Below are 19,545 nucleotides of genomic sequence, written 5' to 3'. Positions count from 1 at the left end.
TTCTAAGATGCTTGTCTCAAATTCTATCTGAAACAGAAAAGAAAATATCACTTTACAGGAAAAATATTAACAAATTAAATGTGGACACTTTTTATGGCCCACCCTGTAATTCCCAGGCTGGAGCTAACTTGGCTCCCAAGCATAAGCCACCTTAATCCCAACCAGGCTGCCAAGCATGTGCCAAGGGTATGCCAACCAGGCTGCCAAGGGTATGCCAACCAGGCTGCCAAGCATGTGCCAAGGGTATGCCAACCAGGCTGCCAAGGATATGCCAACCAGGCTGCCAAGCATGTGCCAAGGGTATGCCAACCAGGCTGCCAAGGGTATGCCAACCAGGCTGCCAAGCATGTGCCAAGGATATGCCAACCAGGCTGCCAAGCTTGTGCCAAGGTTGGCCCAGTGAGCATTTCTACCTTGGCCCAAGCTTGGCTGCCAGTCTGGGTCCAAGCTAGTAGCCAAGCTTAGCCCAACCTTGGGACAAGCTTGGTGTGCTGACTGGGAATGCACTTTCTTTAAAACAAAACCCACATATTTTGATTTATTCCATTGAAGGCTGATCTGTGTGTTGTGTAACTGAAAAGAAATGGACTGAGTGATTAAATTTATCATAAAAAAAATAAAAAAACTTGTCCGTGACACGACGGACATTTTCACATGTGTACATTTTTTCACATTTTTATATTTCTTCACATAGTTTTGTAAAAGTGGCAAGAAGCGACCTATGGAATACCCAATGTGTATAGTTCAACATAAAATTATTGCTGATTCCTTTGGTGAAGATTATTCCCCCCCGATTTTTTTTTTTCATTTTTGCCCCAAAATTGAAAACCCCTCATATACATACACGCTAACAGTAACACTAATAGACACACACTCTCTCTTTGACTCTCTCTCTCTCTCTCTCTCTCTCTCTCTGCTCTTGCTCTTGCCAGGGATCGCGTTTACCGGTAATTTCCGGTATTTTACCGGTTAAGATTCGCCAATACCGGAAAAAAAAGTGGATGTCGGTCAGACGTACCGATTGTTATTTGGTTTGACCGGTAAAAAAAAAGTAGTAATTACAAAAATCGTTTGTCAGTACGAGGGGGAGAGAGAGAGAGACAGAGAGAGAGAGAGACAGAGAGAGAGAGAGAGACTCAGACCTTTATTACAAAAGGAGAGAGAGAGAGAGAGAGAGAGAGAGAGAGAGAGAGAGAGAGAGAGATAGAGATATTTGGATGGCTTGTTGTGACAGCGCTACAATGTTGCGATTATGTCTCCATTGATGACACTTGATGTCAAGGTGTCAAACATGACGTCAAAAATAACAAGGAGGCGAGCTCCGAAATGTCTTTCAGTACGATTGTGCCAGATCTAAAGTATTTGCTAGCAGATTATTTGAGCAATGTAGGTGATCAGGGAGCGGAGAAATCTTTCTTGTCGCCGAGAAAAAGATCTACACACACCGCAGACATTAGACATCATACTTTTCGCGCCATTTCTTTCGGTTCCCGGTCCATCGTAAAATCTTTCAGTTTATGAGAAACTGAAAGACAATAAGGGACGGCGTCTAACTATAGCCGACATAGCATCATACCGGGAAATCACGTACTCACACCAGCTTAGATCTTTGTCTACATACAGTTGATTATTGTGAGGCGAAAGTGAAACTGTAACAGTAAGTAACTAGTGAGTAAGTTTTCCAGTTGCGTGATTACTATTTGCTTTCCTATTTTATTTCGGAAGTCTCTCTCTCTCTCTCTCTCTCTCTCTCTCTGTCTCTGTCTCTGTCTCTCTCTCTCTCTCTCTCTCTCTCTCTCTCTCTCTCACAGCGGCTGCTGATGTGTTACTGTCAAGTTGTGCGACAGTTGCTTTGACTGGGGGAGGGGGGGGGGGGGGGGGGGAGAAAAACGTCCGCATATCACTGACATTGATAAACATTGATTTAATGTATTGTAAGTCATTGTTTGTCTTTTACTGGTTGCCTTGACAAGCTTACCGATTTTCGTGAGAGCCTTGTAGCCAGCTCATGACGTCATACCGGTTTGAAAAATACCTAGCGCGATCACTGCTCTTGCTCTTGCTCTCGCTCTCGCTCTCGCTCTCTCTCTCTCTCTCTCTCTCTCTCTCTCTCCCCCTGTCTCTACCACCACTCCTCACTGCAAGAACATAAAACTTCAAGTTGGAAATAAACAAAAAGTTACTTCAATACAATCCCTTCCCCCAAAATCCTGCATTCCCACAACAGTGAAATGTAACAGATAAATAAACAATGTTTCACAATGCACAGTAACTAACCTGCTACCCAAAACCAAATTTTGATCAGCTCCATTCACAGACAACAAATTCCCAGCCTTTACACATTCCACTTCTCTAACAGATCACAAGACACAAAAGGAAAAGAAATGCCATCATTATTAACATCAACCGTTACCCAGTAATCATCACTTAATTATGTGTCAAAAAAGGTCAAGAAACACAAGAACTCTTCTTCTTCTTCTTCTTCTTCTCTCCGTTGGGACCGGGTTTGTTTGATAAACGTAAGTGGTCCCGCGTTGATGTCACTTGTCGATTCCGGATGCGGTGTGTGCCTCTTGGAATCGGGATGACAATTTAAAAAAACCAGCACTGAGAAAGGGCAGGAACTGGATAGGTTGGGAGGCGTTTAAAACTATGTACAGGGGTTGAGGGATTAGGGGTTGCCCACTGGCGGCTGCAGGGGACTGCTACCGAGGAGACGTGAGCGGAACGACTCAAGGCTTGGGGCTGATGTCGTCGTCGTTCGGCAATACTGGCATGTATCAGTGAGTGTGTGTGGGGTGAGTTCTAAGGAAGCCTAGGTTATTATCTTTGGCAGTAGGGTCCTTGAACCATGTTCTGTAACTGTTTCCTTGTTTGTTTTCATCCAAAATCCCCATGACTCCCCCCTCCCCCCCCCCCAATTAATCACAAATACATGTATCAACAAATCCAATTTTTCATGAAATTTCAAAATGAGAAGGCACATCCGGTCAATCCAAGCATATGAACAGGGGACATAACTAGGCACATAACGTACAGATCTCAGCTTGGGTGGTGTCCCTTCCTTTGAACTGCAGGACACCACGGTTTTGTTGAAACTGGTGATCATGAAATCAAACATTCATGCACATTTTGGTGTCTGGATAAAGACAGCAAAGATGTGAATTCCAGGGAATTTAATCGTTCACCATATAGTTTTGAGACGAGCATTTGTCTTTGCCTTAGCCTCTAGGGCTGGTGTAACTTACACCTCTTCCTATCAGTCTGTCTTGAAGGTGAGGACGAAAGTTGAACAGATGGCCAGAATAGCGCGATGCATTTTCCTGGCATGTGGGTGCAGTGTTCAGCATAGAACCGAGGCACGGTGCCTGAGCTAAACATTGGCGGGTACTGCTCACAGCCCCGCATACGGCACTGCAAACATTCCCCCTCCCTTCACCTCTCTCGCCACCTTCCATTTTTCCCTTGGTCTCATAACTACATACATATGGATCAAACCAGCACACTGCCGTCACAATAACTTTTAACTTAAGTAAGATGCCACAGCCAGCAACACTGAAGCCACTGGGCTACATTTTCAGCCCCATATTTTTTCTGTATCCAAGAGTTTTAAGTTCTAACTGCACTATCACGAACTGAAGAATTTTTACATGTAATACAGTCACAGCGTACAGACTTTGTTTGAATCTCTCAGAAGTATCATTGTCATCGATGAGTATTTTTAGTAGACTTGACCAATATCGTAAAACTTGTGCCAGCACATCCCAGCAAAGACAAATAAGGTCAAAGCTCAAGCACCACCTCTTGAATCAATACTTTGGGCATATACATCTGATTTGTGTGCAAACGTGCAAGGCATGAAATTCATTAGTAGCAGACCAGCAGCCTCTGCTTTCAGTTCACTTTCAGTTCTGTAGAAACGGTCTGGATTTACTTGTCCAAACAGTATACAACTTACAAGTAATGCGCGAGGATGACGCAATGGATGTGTGTGAGTAGCAGTCCAAATAAAACTGCCCACTGAGACATGATGTCACAGGAATAGAACCAACATTCAGCACAATGTCAGTTATCTGACTGTGTGGAATACTCAAAGAGACAGGCTTTCTCCCAGGAAGACTTGAAGAACCACAAAACAAAATCTGCCTGTGTCTGGATCACTTCATAATGCTTCAGTCATCAATACCTTTTTCAATCTGCAGGACTGATTCTGTCTATGCCAGAATCACTGCAGCGATGTCGTTTGGTCTCGGCAGTTGACAAAGTGCCTAAACAGCTTTCAAATCATTGAAAACAATTTTGTTGAAGTTTTGGAAGATCTGGCAAACTTTTTCACTGCTGGAAACCAATGTCGCCAAGGAAAGGTGCCACCACGAACTAACTTCAATTTCCCAAAACAGCCAAAAGCTTTTATGTCCATTTCCGCAAATTCGCAGACAGAATAAATCCTAGGAATATTCCTTCACTGCACGATACTTCCCTTTTTCAGTCATCGAACTCTTCGATGAAAAACTCCTCTTCTTCCTCAACCGGTGCTGTTTTGATTTGCGTCTGACTGCTCGGCAAATCGTCGTTATTGTCATCATTGTCTCCAGCGTTATCTTTCCTGGCTAAAGACTGTGATGCGTTGAATGCAGGATTCATGCTTGCTGTTGGGATTTCATCAGTGTCATCCTCGTCATCAACTGCACTTTTCTCGTCTAGTTTTTCTAGTCCAGGTCTGCAACAGATACATGTACATGATCTGAAGTAGAACCAAAACACAAGAATGGTAAATTATTGGAACGTTTCATTATTGACAAAACAAAACGTTCCATTTACAGTACGTCGACCCAGTGGTCTTTTAAGTAGACTGACAGACAATCACTTATTTTCTTAATGGTAACCAAATACTTGTGAAGGTTACATACATCCCAGTGACAAAATTGTCCCTTGTATCACTTTCTGGTGTCCTCACTGGAAAGTGACAAACAGAATCCACCCAGGCCATTAAGAATGATAACCATGTAGACAAAGACAAGACAACCAATTACCTGAGTGCATAGGATGAGCGTGAGAACTGGCACACATTCTGCACGAATGATATTTGACCTGAAACAGAACAAAGCAAAATCAACCATCACACAAATCCAAGAGACTGTTTTTTTTATTCTCAACCATCACACATTAAAACTAAAAACAGGCTGACCTCTTCAATTTAAAGCTTAGGCATGTTATACGATAGACTCCACTATATTGCAGTCCCGGTCTCGTGGGTTTTTTCAGGCTCCAAGCATGTCATCCCGATATAGCTGAATTGGGGAGTTAGTGGAACGCAATATACATGTAGTGGAATTCCCTTGTATTGACTTTGATTCAAATCAACACAGTATTCTTGTTTAGAACATACAATCAGTATGGATGAGACACAGTGGATACAAACCAGAAAAGTAAAATGTAAGAATGTTTATAGGGCTTGTCATACCATGACAAACCAACACTTAATTCCCGGATAACACAACGTTACTGTAGAAGACATAACAAGTACTTTCAGCTTGAAACAGAATGGGTAATCATAATGCTACAAACACAAACAATAACCAACAAGCAACATTGACAAGAGATCCACCTCCAGTACAAAAGAAATGAATAACTAGAAATAAAGTGAAGAGAATGAACACTGCACTGTACCTGGATCATGTAGAGTAGGGTTAGTAAGGTTGATGTATGGTACAATTTCTGTCAGCAAGGTCTCAGGGACCCAGTGGTATCCTGTCAAACATAATTATCTCTGTGTGAATAAAGGGTTAAGGCAATGAGCGGCAGTAACATTAAACTTGGAGAATACATGGAATAACCTAGTTTTCTTGGTAGTTATTGATGAGACTTACACAAATAAATGGAACAAATTTAAATACTAATGGACACAGACTGCCGTTGCGATGGAAACAGCCGCCATATTGGATTTCTAGGAAACATTTTATAGCAACATCATACATCAGACATGCTTAATATTTGGCACAAGAATACACATGACTTGTATCTGCAATCATAAATAACGATATTTTGACTAAATACTACAATAAAGAGACCAAAAAGCAATGTACTCACGTTAAAATGACAAACACGGAACGAATGACAGCGACGTTTCGACCTAAGTGCCTTCTTCAGGCACAAAAATACACACACAAAAAAGAAGAAGAAAGACGATAGAACAGATAAAGAGGAGAATAACTGACAAAACAACTGCACTGCACAAACCAACAAATGACAAAGACAGAGAAGCAAGGGAAGCTACTCGAGGGGAAGCCAACAATAACACAGGCAAGAAAAAAGAGTTGAAAAGCGGCAGTTTTGAGGTCTGTAGACCAAACAAAATGTGTGGGGGGTTGTTTGTGGCGGTGTCATGATACAAACAACCCCCCACACATTTTGTTTAATTGATAAATATATAAAACGCCAATGAAGAAGGACGCTCAGCTGTAGAGAGAAAGAAAGAAAGAAGAGAAAAGGAAGAGAAAAAAAAAGAAAAAAAAAAAAAAAAAGAAAAAAAAAAAAATTAGGGTTTCATTCTTTCATTTATTTTTCAGCTTGAAGCGGACTGCATGCAACTGAGGCACACAAAAAAAAAAAAAAAAAAAAAAGTAAAAAAAAAAAAAAAAAAAAATGTGTGGGGGGGGGGGGGCATGAATGGGAACGAAAGAGAAAACTCACGTACCCGTGCGGACACACACACACACACACGCGCGCGCGAGCGCGCACACACACACACATACACACAAGGTGGAACAGCGGGGGGAAAGTTTAGATGAATGAATTAACGGCGGATGTTAATTCCATCGGGGCAGGTAGTGCCGAGGGATGATATGAAATTTTTTTTTTTTTTTTTGTAATAAGGATTTTTGTTTGTTTATTTGTTGCTTAACGTCCAGCCGAATACGCAGAGCCATATCAGGACGAGGAAGGGGGGATGAAGGGGGCCACTTGTCAAGCGATTCCTGTTTACAAATGCACTAACCCATTACTTGTGTCCCAGCAGGCTTTAGTAAAACTAAATTAATACCTACTGGAAGATTACCAGTTTCCAGTATGTTAAAATAGGCTTAACCTATCTACTGCTGGACTTACATCAGAACACTAACAGATTAAACTATACATGAATCGCGAGACAAGCGGCAAGAGAAGAGATTTTTGGAAAAAATACAGGTGAATGAGCAAGAAGGCAGAAAAAAGAAAAGAATTCATGAAGAAAAAGAGAGCATGACAGGAAAGAGGAACCAAAAATCTACCTAACAGCAAACTAGAAAGCTCCTGCGGTTCCAAAAACAGGAGGGGCCTTTAATTTCATAACCGCAGTGCCCCACTGCGGGAGTAATAAGGATTAATACATTTTTTGTGTAATAAGGATTAATAAATTTCTAACTGCATATTCATTAATCTTTATTTCAAAAATTAATTTAAATTCAACTGTAGTTTTTTTGTCAAAATATCGTTCTATATGATTGTAGATAAAAGTCTTGTGTATCTTTGTGCCAAATATTAAGCATTTCTGATGTATGATGTTGCCGTTTCCTAGAAATCCGATATGGCGCTGTGTATGCCAGTTTCCATAGCAACGGCAATCTATGTCCTTTAGTTTTCGCAATTTTTTTTCATTTCTTTATATAAGTCACTTCAATAACTACCCAGAAAACTAAGTTACTCCATGTATTTTCCATGTTTCATTTTGGTCATTCCAGTGCCGCTCATTGCCTGAAGAAAATTCAATGATCATGAATGCAAATCAGCCAAACTACGACAAGAAAGTGGACTCCCACCCGTTTAAAGACCTCAAAATCTGAGAAAATCAGGTCTTAAAAAGGAGAGTCTTAAAATGGGGGTAAATTTACACAGGTTGTCAACAGAAAATCTGGGAAGACAGGGCCTTGAAAGGGAGGAAGGTTAAATCGGGCGGGTTGCACTGTATCAAAATAGAGCTTAAAAATGTGGACCATTTCCAAAACATTTGTTTCAGTCCATTATTCTTTTGACCTTGTAACTGCTAGATCAAAGCCTACTTTTCAGGTGTATTGATGAGGTCTTTCCACCAGTATTCGACATAAAATCACTTCAGATTTTTCCCTTAGGCTTATCATTGTGAACTGACTTACCTCTAAAAAGTCGCATGGCAGCAGCCTTGCTTTGCTGGCTCTGTCAAAATAAGAGAGAGAGCAAGATCTACAAGGTTTACCCAGGAACAACTAATACATACAACGGTCTTTACTGCTTATAAGTGTGTTATTGTGCACACAAAAGTAAAAAATACATGTGACACTCCACAGAAGGTATGTGCAATACACATAGAAAAACGTTCAGCAATAGCATTTTTTAGTAATAGCAAACATGTATTACTTCCATTAATTTATTGATGAAAAGATCAAAAACACACCTTTCTTTTGACAAATTAACAGCAGTTAGCTAAAACAAAACTCCACAACACTCTTCAACCGGCTTCTACTCTTTTCATATTCTGTCATGGCAATAACAACAAGAAGGGCAAAGCCCATACGACTCACATGCTTTACACATTTTTCCTACCAAAATACATGTGACCTTGACCCAAGGTCAAGGTCACCCAAGGTCATGCAACACAAAGCTGTTAATTCAAGACATAGGAAGTACAATGGTGCTTATTGGCTCTTTCTACCATGAGATATGGTCACTTTTAGTGGTTCACTACCTTATTTTGGTCACATTTCAGAAGGGTCAAAGTGACCTTGACCTTGATCATATGTGACCGAATGTGTCTCATGATGAAAGCATAACATGTGCCCCACATAATTTTTAAGTTTGAAACAGTTATCTTCCATAGTTCAGGGTCAAGGTCACTTCAAAATATGTATACAATCCAACTTTGAAGAGCTCCTGTGACCTTGACCTTGAAGCAAGGTAAACCAAACTGGTATCAAAAGATGGGGCTTACTTTGCCCTATATATCATATATAGGTGAGGTATTGAATCTCAAAAACTTCAGAGAAAATGGGAAAAATATGAAAAATAGCAGTTTTTTAGGCAACATTTATGGCCCCTGCGACCTTGACCTTGAAGCAAGGTCAAGATGCTATGTATGTTTTTGGGGGCCTTGTCATCATACACCATCTTGCCAAATTTGGTACTGATAGACTGAATAGTGTCCAAGAAATATCCAACGTTAAAGTTTTCCGGACGGACGGACGACTCGGGTGAGTACATAGACTCACTTTTGCTTCGCATGTGAGTCAAAAATCTACGGCAAAACGGACAGGCATCTTTCTTTATTTGGTGTTTAATGTCGTTTTCAACCACGAAGGTTATATCGCGACGGGGAAAGGGGGGGAGATGGGATAGAGCCACTTGTTAATTGTTTCTTGTTCACAAAAGCACTAATCAAAAAATTGCTCCAGGGGCTTGCAACGTAGTACAATATATTACCTTACTGGGAGAATGCAAGTTTCCAGTACAAAGGACTTAACATTTCTTACATACTGCTTGACTAAAATCTTTACAAAAATTGACTATATTCTATAAAAGAAACACTTAACAAGGGTAAAAGGAGAAACAGAATCCGTTAGTCGCCTCTTACAACATGCTGGGGAGCATCGGGTAAATTCTTCCCCCTAACCCGCGGGAGGTAAAACAGCCAGGCAAGGCATCCACAAGTAACCAAAAACAAAGTACACACCTGCTTCTGTGTTGCAAACCACTGTGATTTGTGAAGAGGTCGCCAGCCATGACCTTTCCGACTGTCCGTGTGACGACAAATGGAAGAGTCAGAGTGGATGAATCCTCGCGTTGCTACGGAAACTGTATAGTCTTGCAACTGCCCTCGACTCTGTCAATGTACACAAAGACATAAGACATAAGATTTTATTTCAACCATGTGCATTACACAGGAATATATATTTTGGTTTGAGTTCATGCAATACATAGTACATTCAAACACAACAACCAAACAGGGTGCTAACAGAACTGCATACACACCCTCACCCACACCCACACTACATTATACCGCGTTCACATCTTGTCCACTTCACATAAAATACTCTTTTTACCAGGTGTACTGCATACGTAAACCGCTGTTGGCAAAGAAGCATAAAACTCCAAATAAAATCTAGAAAACAAAAATAGTGACAAGTGTGTCTGCACTGCTCCAAGTTGTATTCTGTTTTATTATAAATATCACAGGAGCTTGTATCAATTTGATTGAAATATTCTATTTCGTTATCTTCACTGTAATATTTGATACATGTACTATGGTTTACTATGATTTACTAAAGTAGGCGCTTTGATTGCAAACTCCTTGAGAAATATCAACAAATTTCCACAAAAGAAAACTGGGAGGAGCATCAGCTATACGTATCTTTTAACATCAATTGATATATTATATCCATACTACCTTCATACAACGTTATAGGCAACACTTTTCAGACACCACAGCTTCAATGCCTGTATAAGTATCCCATTTCATGCATGAATACAAATACACACACAGTGCCCCTGCTACTGTCATAGAGCAAGTCTGCACTCAACCATACAAAAACACACACACATACACACACACATACACACACACACACACACTCACACACACATACACACTCACACGCATGCATGCACACACACACACACGCACAAACACGCACACACACAGACCATAGATTCTCCCTTACAGTATACTGTGCTGAGAGTAAGTCTGCATCACTGAGGTACTCTGCTGCTCTCTCTACGTCTTCCACCGAGGAGAGAAAGTCCACATAGTTCTGATGGAGGAAAGTGTTGAAGTATTCACCACTTAGATGAGTTTTCTCCACAATCTCCTGAAATTGGAAGACAAAGTACAAGATCATTTTCAACTTTACTAAACAAATGTGTCTTGGAAACTTCATCAAAATACAATGGTATATGTACCTGCAATGTCAGACCCCTTCCATTATATAGCACTGTCTCGAAACTAACGCGATAGTCGGACAGAGTTGCGCCCCTGGAACGGCAGGTAGTTCCAGTTTGTGTTTGCAAAATGGAACCGCATGACAATCCGCCCTTCAACTTCTTTACTCACGTAGTTTGAACAGCAGACACAGAAACGTTTCCCTCCACCACTAATCTTCTTCTCTCGTTCAGCCATTTTGGACGTAAACAAAACAACTGGAACTACCCGTTGACAGCGCCCCGGGCCATGGCAGGGACGGACAACTCTTATCACTTTCGTTTTGAAATAATGCTATAGGACATCTGTTTTTGATTTACTAACTATACCAAAGTATATCTGTCGTGAGAGGCCGCCTGCAATGACCGGACACTTTGGGCTGATCCCAAGGGTGTCCTTTCATCACAGGTATCACTGTTTGCAAAATAGACTTTGCTCTACAAGACACAAGACTGACATGAAAACACCAGCAACAAAAATTCAAACGCTTTTCACATGGAATGGAGGTAACTCTTGCAGAAAATGTTGGTCCCCACAAAGGCAAGTACTAAGCACTGTTTCTGATTACCTTGTTTACGCAGCTACAGTCATGGCTCAATACTGAAAGCCAGTCTTATAAAGTTATCTCCCTTCTCAGTATTGGCGTTAATCGGCAATTACCGGTTGAAATGAGAAAATACCGGAACAAAATTGGCTGCCTACCGGTTGATTTTTAGAACTAGATTTTGCCGGTAAAAAAAAAACAACAGTACTCTGAGTTGGACTCTTACTGGTTCCAATGACCAGCCTACCGTTTTTTTCTGGCCCGTTTGCGTACCGGTTTGAAAAAATACTTGCGCCATCACTGCTTCTACCATAATAACTTTTTTCAATAGGGATCAAATAGCACAGGCGGTGCTACCACACACATTGCAAGAATTGCTGACATACTTCAAACAGAACACATGACCAACATGCTACATGTACTTAAAACAAAAAAGACTCCACCCACCTCAGGTGTAAACAACAAAGGGTCTCTGTCATGCCGACTCAGGTGTGCAGGTAATTTTTGATGTCCACCGCTCTCTGCCGGGTCACCTCCTACAAGTACAGTACAAGCTGATTACAACTGAACGACCCCTGAGACCAGTATGGACACATTTTGGTTTACTTATCAGACATGCTCACAGTTAAATATGTTTACTTGTACAATCTGGCATAAAATCCTTATGTTGAAAAGCTTAGAAAAGTTCATTGACAAGTTTTCAACAACAACACAAGAAACATGCTCATTCAATCCCACTTGGCTAAATTATTCACAGAACAATAGTATTCCAGTGATCTCTACTATGCCTACAGTTTCTGGTTTGTTACGGTTGCCATATCTAGTTGTAAGTACAGCTCCCAAAGCAACCTTTCCAACGTTTACCATTTTAAGTACGGCTCCCAAAGCAACCTTTCCAACGTTTATAATTTGAACCTATCGAAACAAGAACTCTTCTTGATTGGGAAATGGCAGACTGAAACCTCCCTTTTAAGAACTCAATTTTTATTTTAGAAATTCAGCTCTTCAAAAGAAGGGCATTTTAAAATGGAGGATAATTTACAGAAGCTTTCACCAAAAAATGTTTAACGAAAAAACGGTGAAAAAATAGGTCTTCAAATCAGGGGAGAAGATTGTGAAAGCAATTGGGGGAATTGGGGGAATTGGGGGACGGGGGGGACGGGGGGGGGGGGGACGGGGGGGGGGGGGGTCTTAAATCAATCTGAGGGGTCTGAAAAGGAGTTTCACTGTAAATGATTTTGTATCAAACCGGAAAAAATGTCTTTAACTAAAATCTAATTTCCCCTGCTTTTGTAGGTCCGAGGTACCTCAAAACCAATCAATCCCAACTTACTTTTGAAGTAAAGGATCTTTCCCAGAGCATGGAAGAGAAAGCAGGTGGTGTCTTTGGCACCGATGACAACTTCATGCTGCGTGGAGTTGCTGGCTCCACTGTCCTGTTTTGCCAGACTGCCGTACTTCAGACGTCGGCCCGATCCAGAGCTTTCCTTCTTAAGCCGTTTCTGTATCGTCCTCAGCTGGTTCAGGTCTACCGTGTCTGTCATTGACAAATAATGTGCATGATTACTACATGGGTCCACAAAACAAGACACCTTACTTATTGTCCATTGATTGCACTAGCACATTTTCGTAACTGATCAAAAGTAACCAGCATGGACCCTGGCTCTCAAAGAAACCCACCACTCAAATACGATAGCTAATCAAATCGATGATATCAACGAAGACAAAAAGAAATAAGAAAACTGTCACTGGATACACAAATAGTAGGTCTGGCTAGTTAACCATTTCAAATCCAGTTTATTTTGTGTTTTTATAAAACAAAATCCAAGAATGTTCAAATAACACCATCTCTGATTCTCACACTGAAGAAGATAAACATATTTGTTTGAATTTGCTCATTCACCAATGCAGACGTAAAGCTTAGTGACAGCACAGCGTGCATACCCTGTCTACAGGCAAACTGCAAGGCGTTGATAGCTGAGCGCACATCCCCAGCACTGGACATGGCAATGGACTCCACCACACGAGCTGAGGGAGCAGCAAAACGACCCTGGACACAGACCAGTTCCCTGACAATACTTGACTCATCAACAATCTGCTGTATCATCATCAGCTTTGCTGTGAATGCTCAAAAACTTTCTTTAGGCAATTCAAGTTATATTCTAAGTAGAACTAGAAGCACTTGTTCCCCCGAAATCGGCGTATGGCTGCCTAAATGGCGGGGTAAAAACGGTCATACACGTAAAATTCCACTCGCGCAAAAAACATGAGTGAACGTGGGAGTCTAAGCCCATGAACAAAGAAGAAGAAGAAGAAGCACTTGAATGCTCAAAAACTTTCTTTATGCAATTCAAGTTATATTCTAAGTAGAACTAGAAGCACTTTGAAGTATTATCCAAAATTATTGCTGAAGTATTATCCAAATTGCTGTATGCTTATGAAAATACAAACGGAATACTACACAAACCCGAACTTGCCTATGCTATGAAATGGTGGTAAAGGAAAAGACGGAATAACTGTTATCCTCTCAGTGAACAACAAGACCAACAAACCTGTGCAGCTTCTTGACTCGCAATCTTGTTCAGCACTTTGACCATCATTGTAGGTGCCACAGGATTCACACTGCAACATAAAACAGACACTGTAAAGCATCAATTTCAACTCATTACCTTCTGCCACATCAGCTGTCAAACATCTGTAAGATAAGCAGAGGACTAGACACCGACAAGGGCATGATGTTAGTCAGCATCTTCCCTGCAACAACACATACATGCATTTCCAAAGAAACAACAAAGAAGGGAGAAAAAAAGGAGAAAGAAAACAACAGTAAACACACTTAAAATCAAAAACTGATAGTTACAGTACACAAAACTGACATTGACTGTGAAGGAAATCACGAGTAACACTGTAACAGGCAAAGTTTGACAGTGATATCCTCCACGCTTTTAGAGCGCTAACCAGAGATATAGCGTGCCATAGCAAAGTGTGTTGCACACACTGTGAATTCAGCTCACTGACCGAGGATAGTTGACGTTGTAAATCGCAACCAGGGTATTGTTACACTTTACCACTGTCCTTGGACATTGAGGGGTTGTCCAAGTAATCGGCCGGGAGGAAGGAAGCCCGAGTAAAGCACTTAACAGGTAAATGGAATAAGCATTCGAATATCACTAGAGTGTTTATCGCATAAGTTGAATCGACAAACACTGTAAACTGTAAACATAGCCGAGAGATATCTAAGACAAGATGTCCGCTATTTATGTTTGTGCAGTGCGTCGTATAACCGGTCTGAGAGGGAGATAGCGGACAGATGACAAGTGTGAAGGATCTGAGAAGCCGCCGAAGTATCATAACTCTAGACCAGCATAGCTGAAATTCGACGGGATTTCGCGAAGTTATTGCAAGGTTATGGTTGTCCGTATAGTTGGACCATAGAGGTCACAGGACGAGAGGAACTGAGTAGACCGAGGTCGCCAGTGGAAGGAATTAGTATTCAGATACATTTCCTTGTGAACGGCCATAGACGCTGTGTAATTCTGTGTATGAACAGAGTTAAAATATGTCTATAAGATCTTAATTACATAAGATATAATGAGTGTTTAGTAGGCAGAGCAGACGGTGATTTGAGTCTGCCGGAATATGAATTGTGACTGTTTTCTGACTACACACGAGCCGTGATTCGATACCAGTAAAGTAGATCTCGTGTGCCTGTGAGTTCACGGACTGTTTGTGTATTTTTCTAGATAAGTGAAGGGTGTAGGGCTTTGTTAGTGAAATTGTGCACGGGATGGTAATCTCGCTTTGTTTTTGCATCCAAACCTGTGAGTACCTGATTTTTGAATACCTAACATTTATGTTCATGATTGTGTGTATTTGGGTGTATGTCTGTCATACCTGTATAATACAGTGGAGGGAACCTACATTTGGAGTTGTGTTTGTTTCTGTATGATAGCGTACTAGCGCATTTGCATTCATTCTCAGTGACACAAAAACCGACAGTTACACAAAAACCGACAGTTACACAAAAACCGACAGTTACACAAAGTGACACATACCGACAGTTATACAAAAATCATCAGTTACAAAAAACATGACACAAAAAAGACAGTTACACAAAACCAACAGTTATACAAAACCTGACAGATACACAAAAACCCAGAGTTACACAAAAACCAGCAGTGACACAAAACCGACAGTTACAAAAAAACTGACAGTTACACAAAGTGACAAATACCGACAGTAATACAAAAATCGTCAGTTACACAAAACCTGACACAAAAAAAACAAAAGTGACACAAAAACCAAAAGTGACACAAAACCTGACAGATACACAAAAACCCAGAGTTACACAAAAACCAGCAGTGACACAAAACCGACAGTTACAAAAAAACTGACAGTTACACTAAGTGACAAATACCGACAGTTATATAAAAATCGTCAGTTACACAAAACCTGACACAAAAAAGACAGTTACACAAATCCAACAGTTACACAAAATCAAAAGTGACACAAAAACCAAAAGTCAATCAATCAATCAATCAATGACGCTTATATCGCGCATATTCCGTGGGTACAGTTCTAGGCGCTCTGCAGTGATGCCGTGTGAGATGAAATTTTATACGGCCAGTAATTGCAGCCATTTCGAGGTAGACAATTATTAACTGTGCCTAAGCAATTTTTGCCAGGAAAGACCCTTTTGTCAATCGTGGGATCTTTAACGTGCACACCCAATGTAGTGTACACCGAAGAGAGTCTGCACACAAATTTGACTCTGAAATAAATTTCCGCCGAACCTGGGATCGAACTCACGCTGACAGCGGCCAACTGAATACAAATCCAGCGCGCTACCAACTGAGCTATATCCCCGCCCAAAAGTGACACAAAACCAAAAGTGACACAAAATTAATTTACCTAAAAACTAAAAAAAATGGACAGTTACACAAAAACTGACAGTTATAAGAGACTCACTTGATAGATTCCAGACGCAGGTCCACCTGCACGTCAGGAGGAAAGAGGCGCTGTGCGTTGGAGCTGTTGGTGGACGTATCGCTGACCACTAACACCAGGGGGCAGTGACCGCAACGCCGATACTTTCTGCACAGAGACAAACACAATGTAGCAGATGAGACAACTCTGGGGTGTAGGCTTTCAGAGATGTTGGTAAGAAAGAAAGAAAGAAGAGATGTAAATGTTCAATGCACAGCACTGTTGGCAGGGATATAACATGTGGATCCTGAGAGATCATAAACAAATATAAGCAAAATGTATGATAATCCTATTGTGAGAGATGCTTGAAAAAATTGAAAATTGCTTGTGTATTTCTATAATTTGTTTGCACTTAGTAAGTTAGTTATTTTCCTGATCATTGGATCTTCTGTTACATGTATTCATGCTACAGACATTTTAATTCATATATTTCAGGAACACATGGATATACCATCATCATCATCATCATCAAAAAGACACAGGAAAGAAAATATAAACGCCATTGCACTGCCGTTCAATGTTAGATGGCACTCACTTTAAAATGTTGTGAAGCTCTTCAGGATTTCTGTAGAAGGAATTTGGGATGTCCTGCAACAGAAAGTAAAATCAGCAACAGTACAGTGGAACCCCTCTTTTAAACACACCCCCCCCCCCCCCCCCCCAAGACTTATTCCCTTCTTAGACCCTGTTTCTCAAATTTTCTGTTGATACCCTCTGCACATTTACTCCCATTTTAAGACTCCCTCCTTTTTAAGACCTGATTTTATTCGATTTTTGAAGGTCTTATAAGGGAGGGGGGGGGGGGAGAGGGGTTCCACTGTACATTCACAGACAAACAAACCCTTTCTTACAATTCATAGCATATGGGAAGCTTCTGTGTATTTTTCAACTACCTATATTCGAGCACTTCTGATCGGTTGCACTGTGTCCAATTTCTTGCTCAACGGTTCATTGATATCAGCCATTTACAGTTCAGAAAGTAATTAAACTTGCAATTTATCAGACCGTTGATCAAGCATTTTTGTTTCAAACCATTGATTACTTATTTCTTTGAAATGTTACAATAATGCACAATGCTTGTGACAAAGGTAAGTGAAAACATTAAAAAGAAGAACAAACAAACCAAAAATAACTCACCTCTACTAAGATGAACTTCCCTTGAGAGCTATTTGTCGAAGAAGCGGTCAAGTCTAGCTGCAGAGCCTGGTACTTGTTGGCGCGAAGCAGGAAGTTGCTGAACTGTGATGACTGGGACTGACTGCTGTACACATCTACACTGGATCGCTCTGGTGGGACAAAACACAATACAATCAAACCTGCCCTTGCCTCTCCACACAGAAGTGATTTCCGAGCCAGCTTCTGGACAATTTGTCAGATAAGTTTAGGCAAAAAAAAAAAAAAAGGTCTGTTTACGGTAACATAGGCCAAAAAAATAGGGTCGGTAGGTCGGGATTTTTTTTTTCTTTTTTTTTCCCCCAAAAAACCATATTTTTACGTTATCCCAGCGAAGCTGGAGGTATCCCACGAACTCATTTTTATACCGATAATACATGATAAAGAAGGATTCTTTGTGCCCGGCTACGTGCTACAGTTGGAGATGGAAGTTCACCAAAAATTGGGACAATACTAACAAAAATACGGTGGGTGCAATAGTCGCCCCCATTTTTTGAGCAAACGCCACCCAAGGCCGCTTTGGACGGGTAGAAATTCTGTACTTTCCAAGTCTATTTGTGTGTGGTTGTTCAAGACTATGGATAAAGCTCGCGTGAGAAGATTACGTCACGGTCAAAAGTCTTTGACGTCAATTAATGCATCATGACGTCATGCCTCCCTGTAGTCTTTTTCTCTCGCGCGGTGTGTGTGTGTGTGTGTTCATTTTGTGCACATGTGTTAGTGTTAGTATGTGTCAGTGTGTGTGTGTGTGCGCGTGCATGACTGTACTCGTGTGTGTGTGTGTGTGTGTGTGTGTGTGTGTGTGTGTGTGTGTGTGTGTAAGAAAGACTGAGATAGAGGGAGAAAGAGTGTATGTGTGTGTGTGTGTGAATGTGTGTGTGTGCATGAGTTTGTGTGTATGTTTGTGTGTGTATGAGTGTGTATATGTGTTTGTTTGTAAAGGTGTGTGTGTCCGTCTGTCTATGTGCGTATTTGTTTGTTTGTTTGCTTAACTTGACGCCCAGCCGACCACGAAGGGCCATAATTATCAGGGCGGTACGCGTGCTGCTTTGAGATATAACGTGCGCCACACACAAGGCAGAAGTCACAGCACAGGCTTCATGTCTCACCCAGTCACATTATTCTGACACCGGACCAACCAGTCCTAGCATGCACTAACCCCATAATGCCAGACGCTAGGCGGAGCAGCCACTAGATTGCCAATTTTAAAGTCTTAGGTATGACCCGGCCTCGAATCTAACCCACGACCTCCCGATCACGGGGCGGACGCCTTACCACTAGGCCAACCGTGTATGTGCGAATAAGTGTGTGTTTTGTGTGTATGAGATTTGTGTGAGTCAATGTGTGTGTGTGTGTGTGTGTGTGTGTGTGTGTGTGTGTGTGTGTGTGTGAGTGTCTGTTTGTATAAGAGAGAAAGAGAGAGAGTGGGTGGGTGGGAGTGTGTTTGTGCTTGTGCGTAAGTGTGTATGTGTGTGAGTATGTGTGTTTGTTTGTAAAGGTGTGTATGTCCGTCTGTCTATATGTGCGTATGGGGGTGTGTTTTGTGTGTATGAAGTGTGTGTGAGAGAGTGAGTGAGAGAGTGAGTGAGTGCGTGTGAGTGAGTGTGTATTTTTGTACGTGTGTAACTTGAGGTATGTGTGTGTGTGTCTGTGTGTGTGTGTCTGTGTATGTGTGTGTTCGTGTGTGTGTGTGTTTGAGAGAGAGAGAGAGAGAGAGAGAGAGAGAGAGAGAGAGAGAGAGAGAGAGAAAGAGAGAGAGAGAGAGAGAGAGAGAGAGAGAGAGAGAGAGAGAGAGAGAGAGAGAGAGAGAGAAAGAGAGAGAGAGAGAGAGAGAGAGAGAGAGAGAGAGAGAGAGAGAGAGAGAGAGAGAGAGAGAGAGAGAGGTTTGTCTTTCGCTGGGGTATGCAGTGCCTTGGCG

At 41.3% G+C, this 19,545-nt stretch overlaps 1 protein-coding gene across 1 annotated transcript in view; it reads right to left on the bottom strand.

Annotated features, from left to right (window-relative positions):
* Positions 1-1,897: 1,897 nt before the first annotated feature.
* Positions 1,898-19,545, bottom strand: part of LOC138967414 (cell cycle checkpoint protein RAD17-like) — a 25,655-nt gene continuing 8,007 nt past the window's right edge. Inside the window, exons 6-18 of the mRNA XM_070339957.1 lie at positions 17,592-17,740; positions 16,990-17,042; positions 16,437-16,562; positions 14,021-14,090; positions 13,413-13,518; positions 12,802-13,005; positions 11,916-12,004; positions 10,668-10,814; positions 9,680-9,829; positions 8,130-8,169; positions 5,671-5,751; positions 5,034-5,091; positions 1,898-4,720 (exon numbers count right to left, since the gene is read on the bottom strand). Of these exons, the coding sequence (XP_070196058.1) occupies positions 4,486-4,720; positions 5,034-5,091; positions 5,671-5,751; positions 8,130-8,169; positions 9,680-9,829; positions 10,668-10,814; positions 11,916-12,004; positions 12,802-13,005; positions 13,413-13,518; positions 14,021-14,090; positions 16,437-16,562; positions 16,990-17,042; positions 17,592-17,740 (1,508 nt within the window). The 3' untranslated portion in view covers positions 1,898-4,485. The remainder of the gene's footprint in view (positions 4,721-5,033; positions 5,092-5,670; positions 5,752-8,129; positions 8,170-9,679; positions 9,830-10,667; positions 10,815-11,915; positions 12,005-12,801; positions 13,006-13,412; positions 13,519-14,020; positions 14,091-16,436; positions 16,563-16,989; positions 17,043-17,591; positions 17,741-19,545) is intronic.

Source organism: Littorina saxatilis, linkage group LG5 (genome assembly GCF_037325665.1).
Source record: "Littorina saxatilis isolate snail1 linkage group LG5, US_GU_Lsax_2.0, whole genome shotgun sequence".
In the NCBI taxonomy this organism is placed as follows: Eukaryota; Metazoa; Mollusca; class Gastropoda; order Littorinimorpha; family Littorinidae; genus Littorina; species Littorina saxatilis.
Note: the sequence above shows the minus strand (reverse complement) of the source record. Positions and strands in the feature narration are given on the sequence as shown.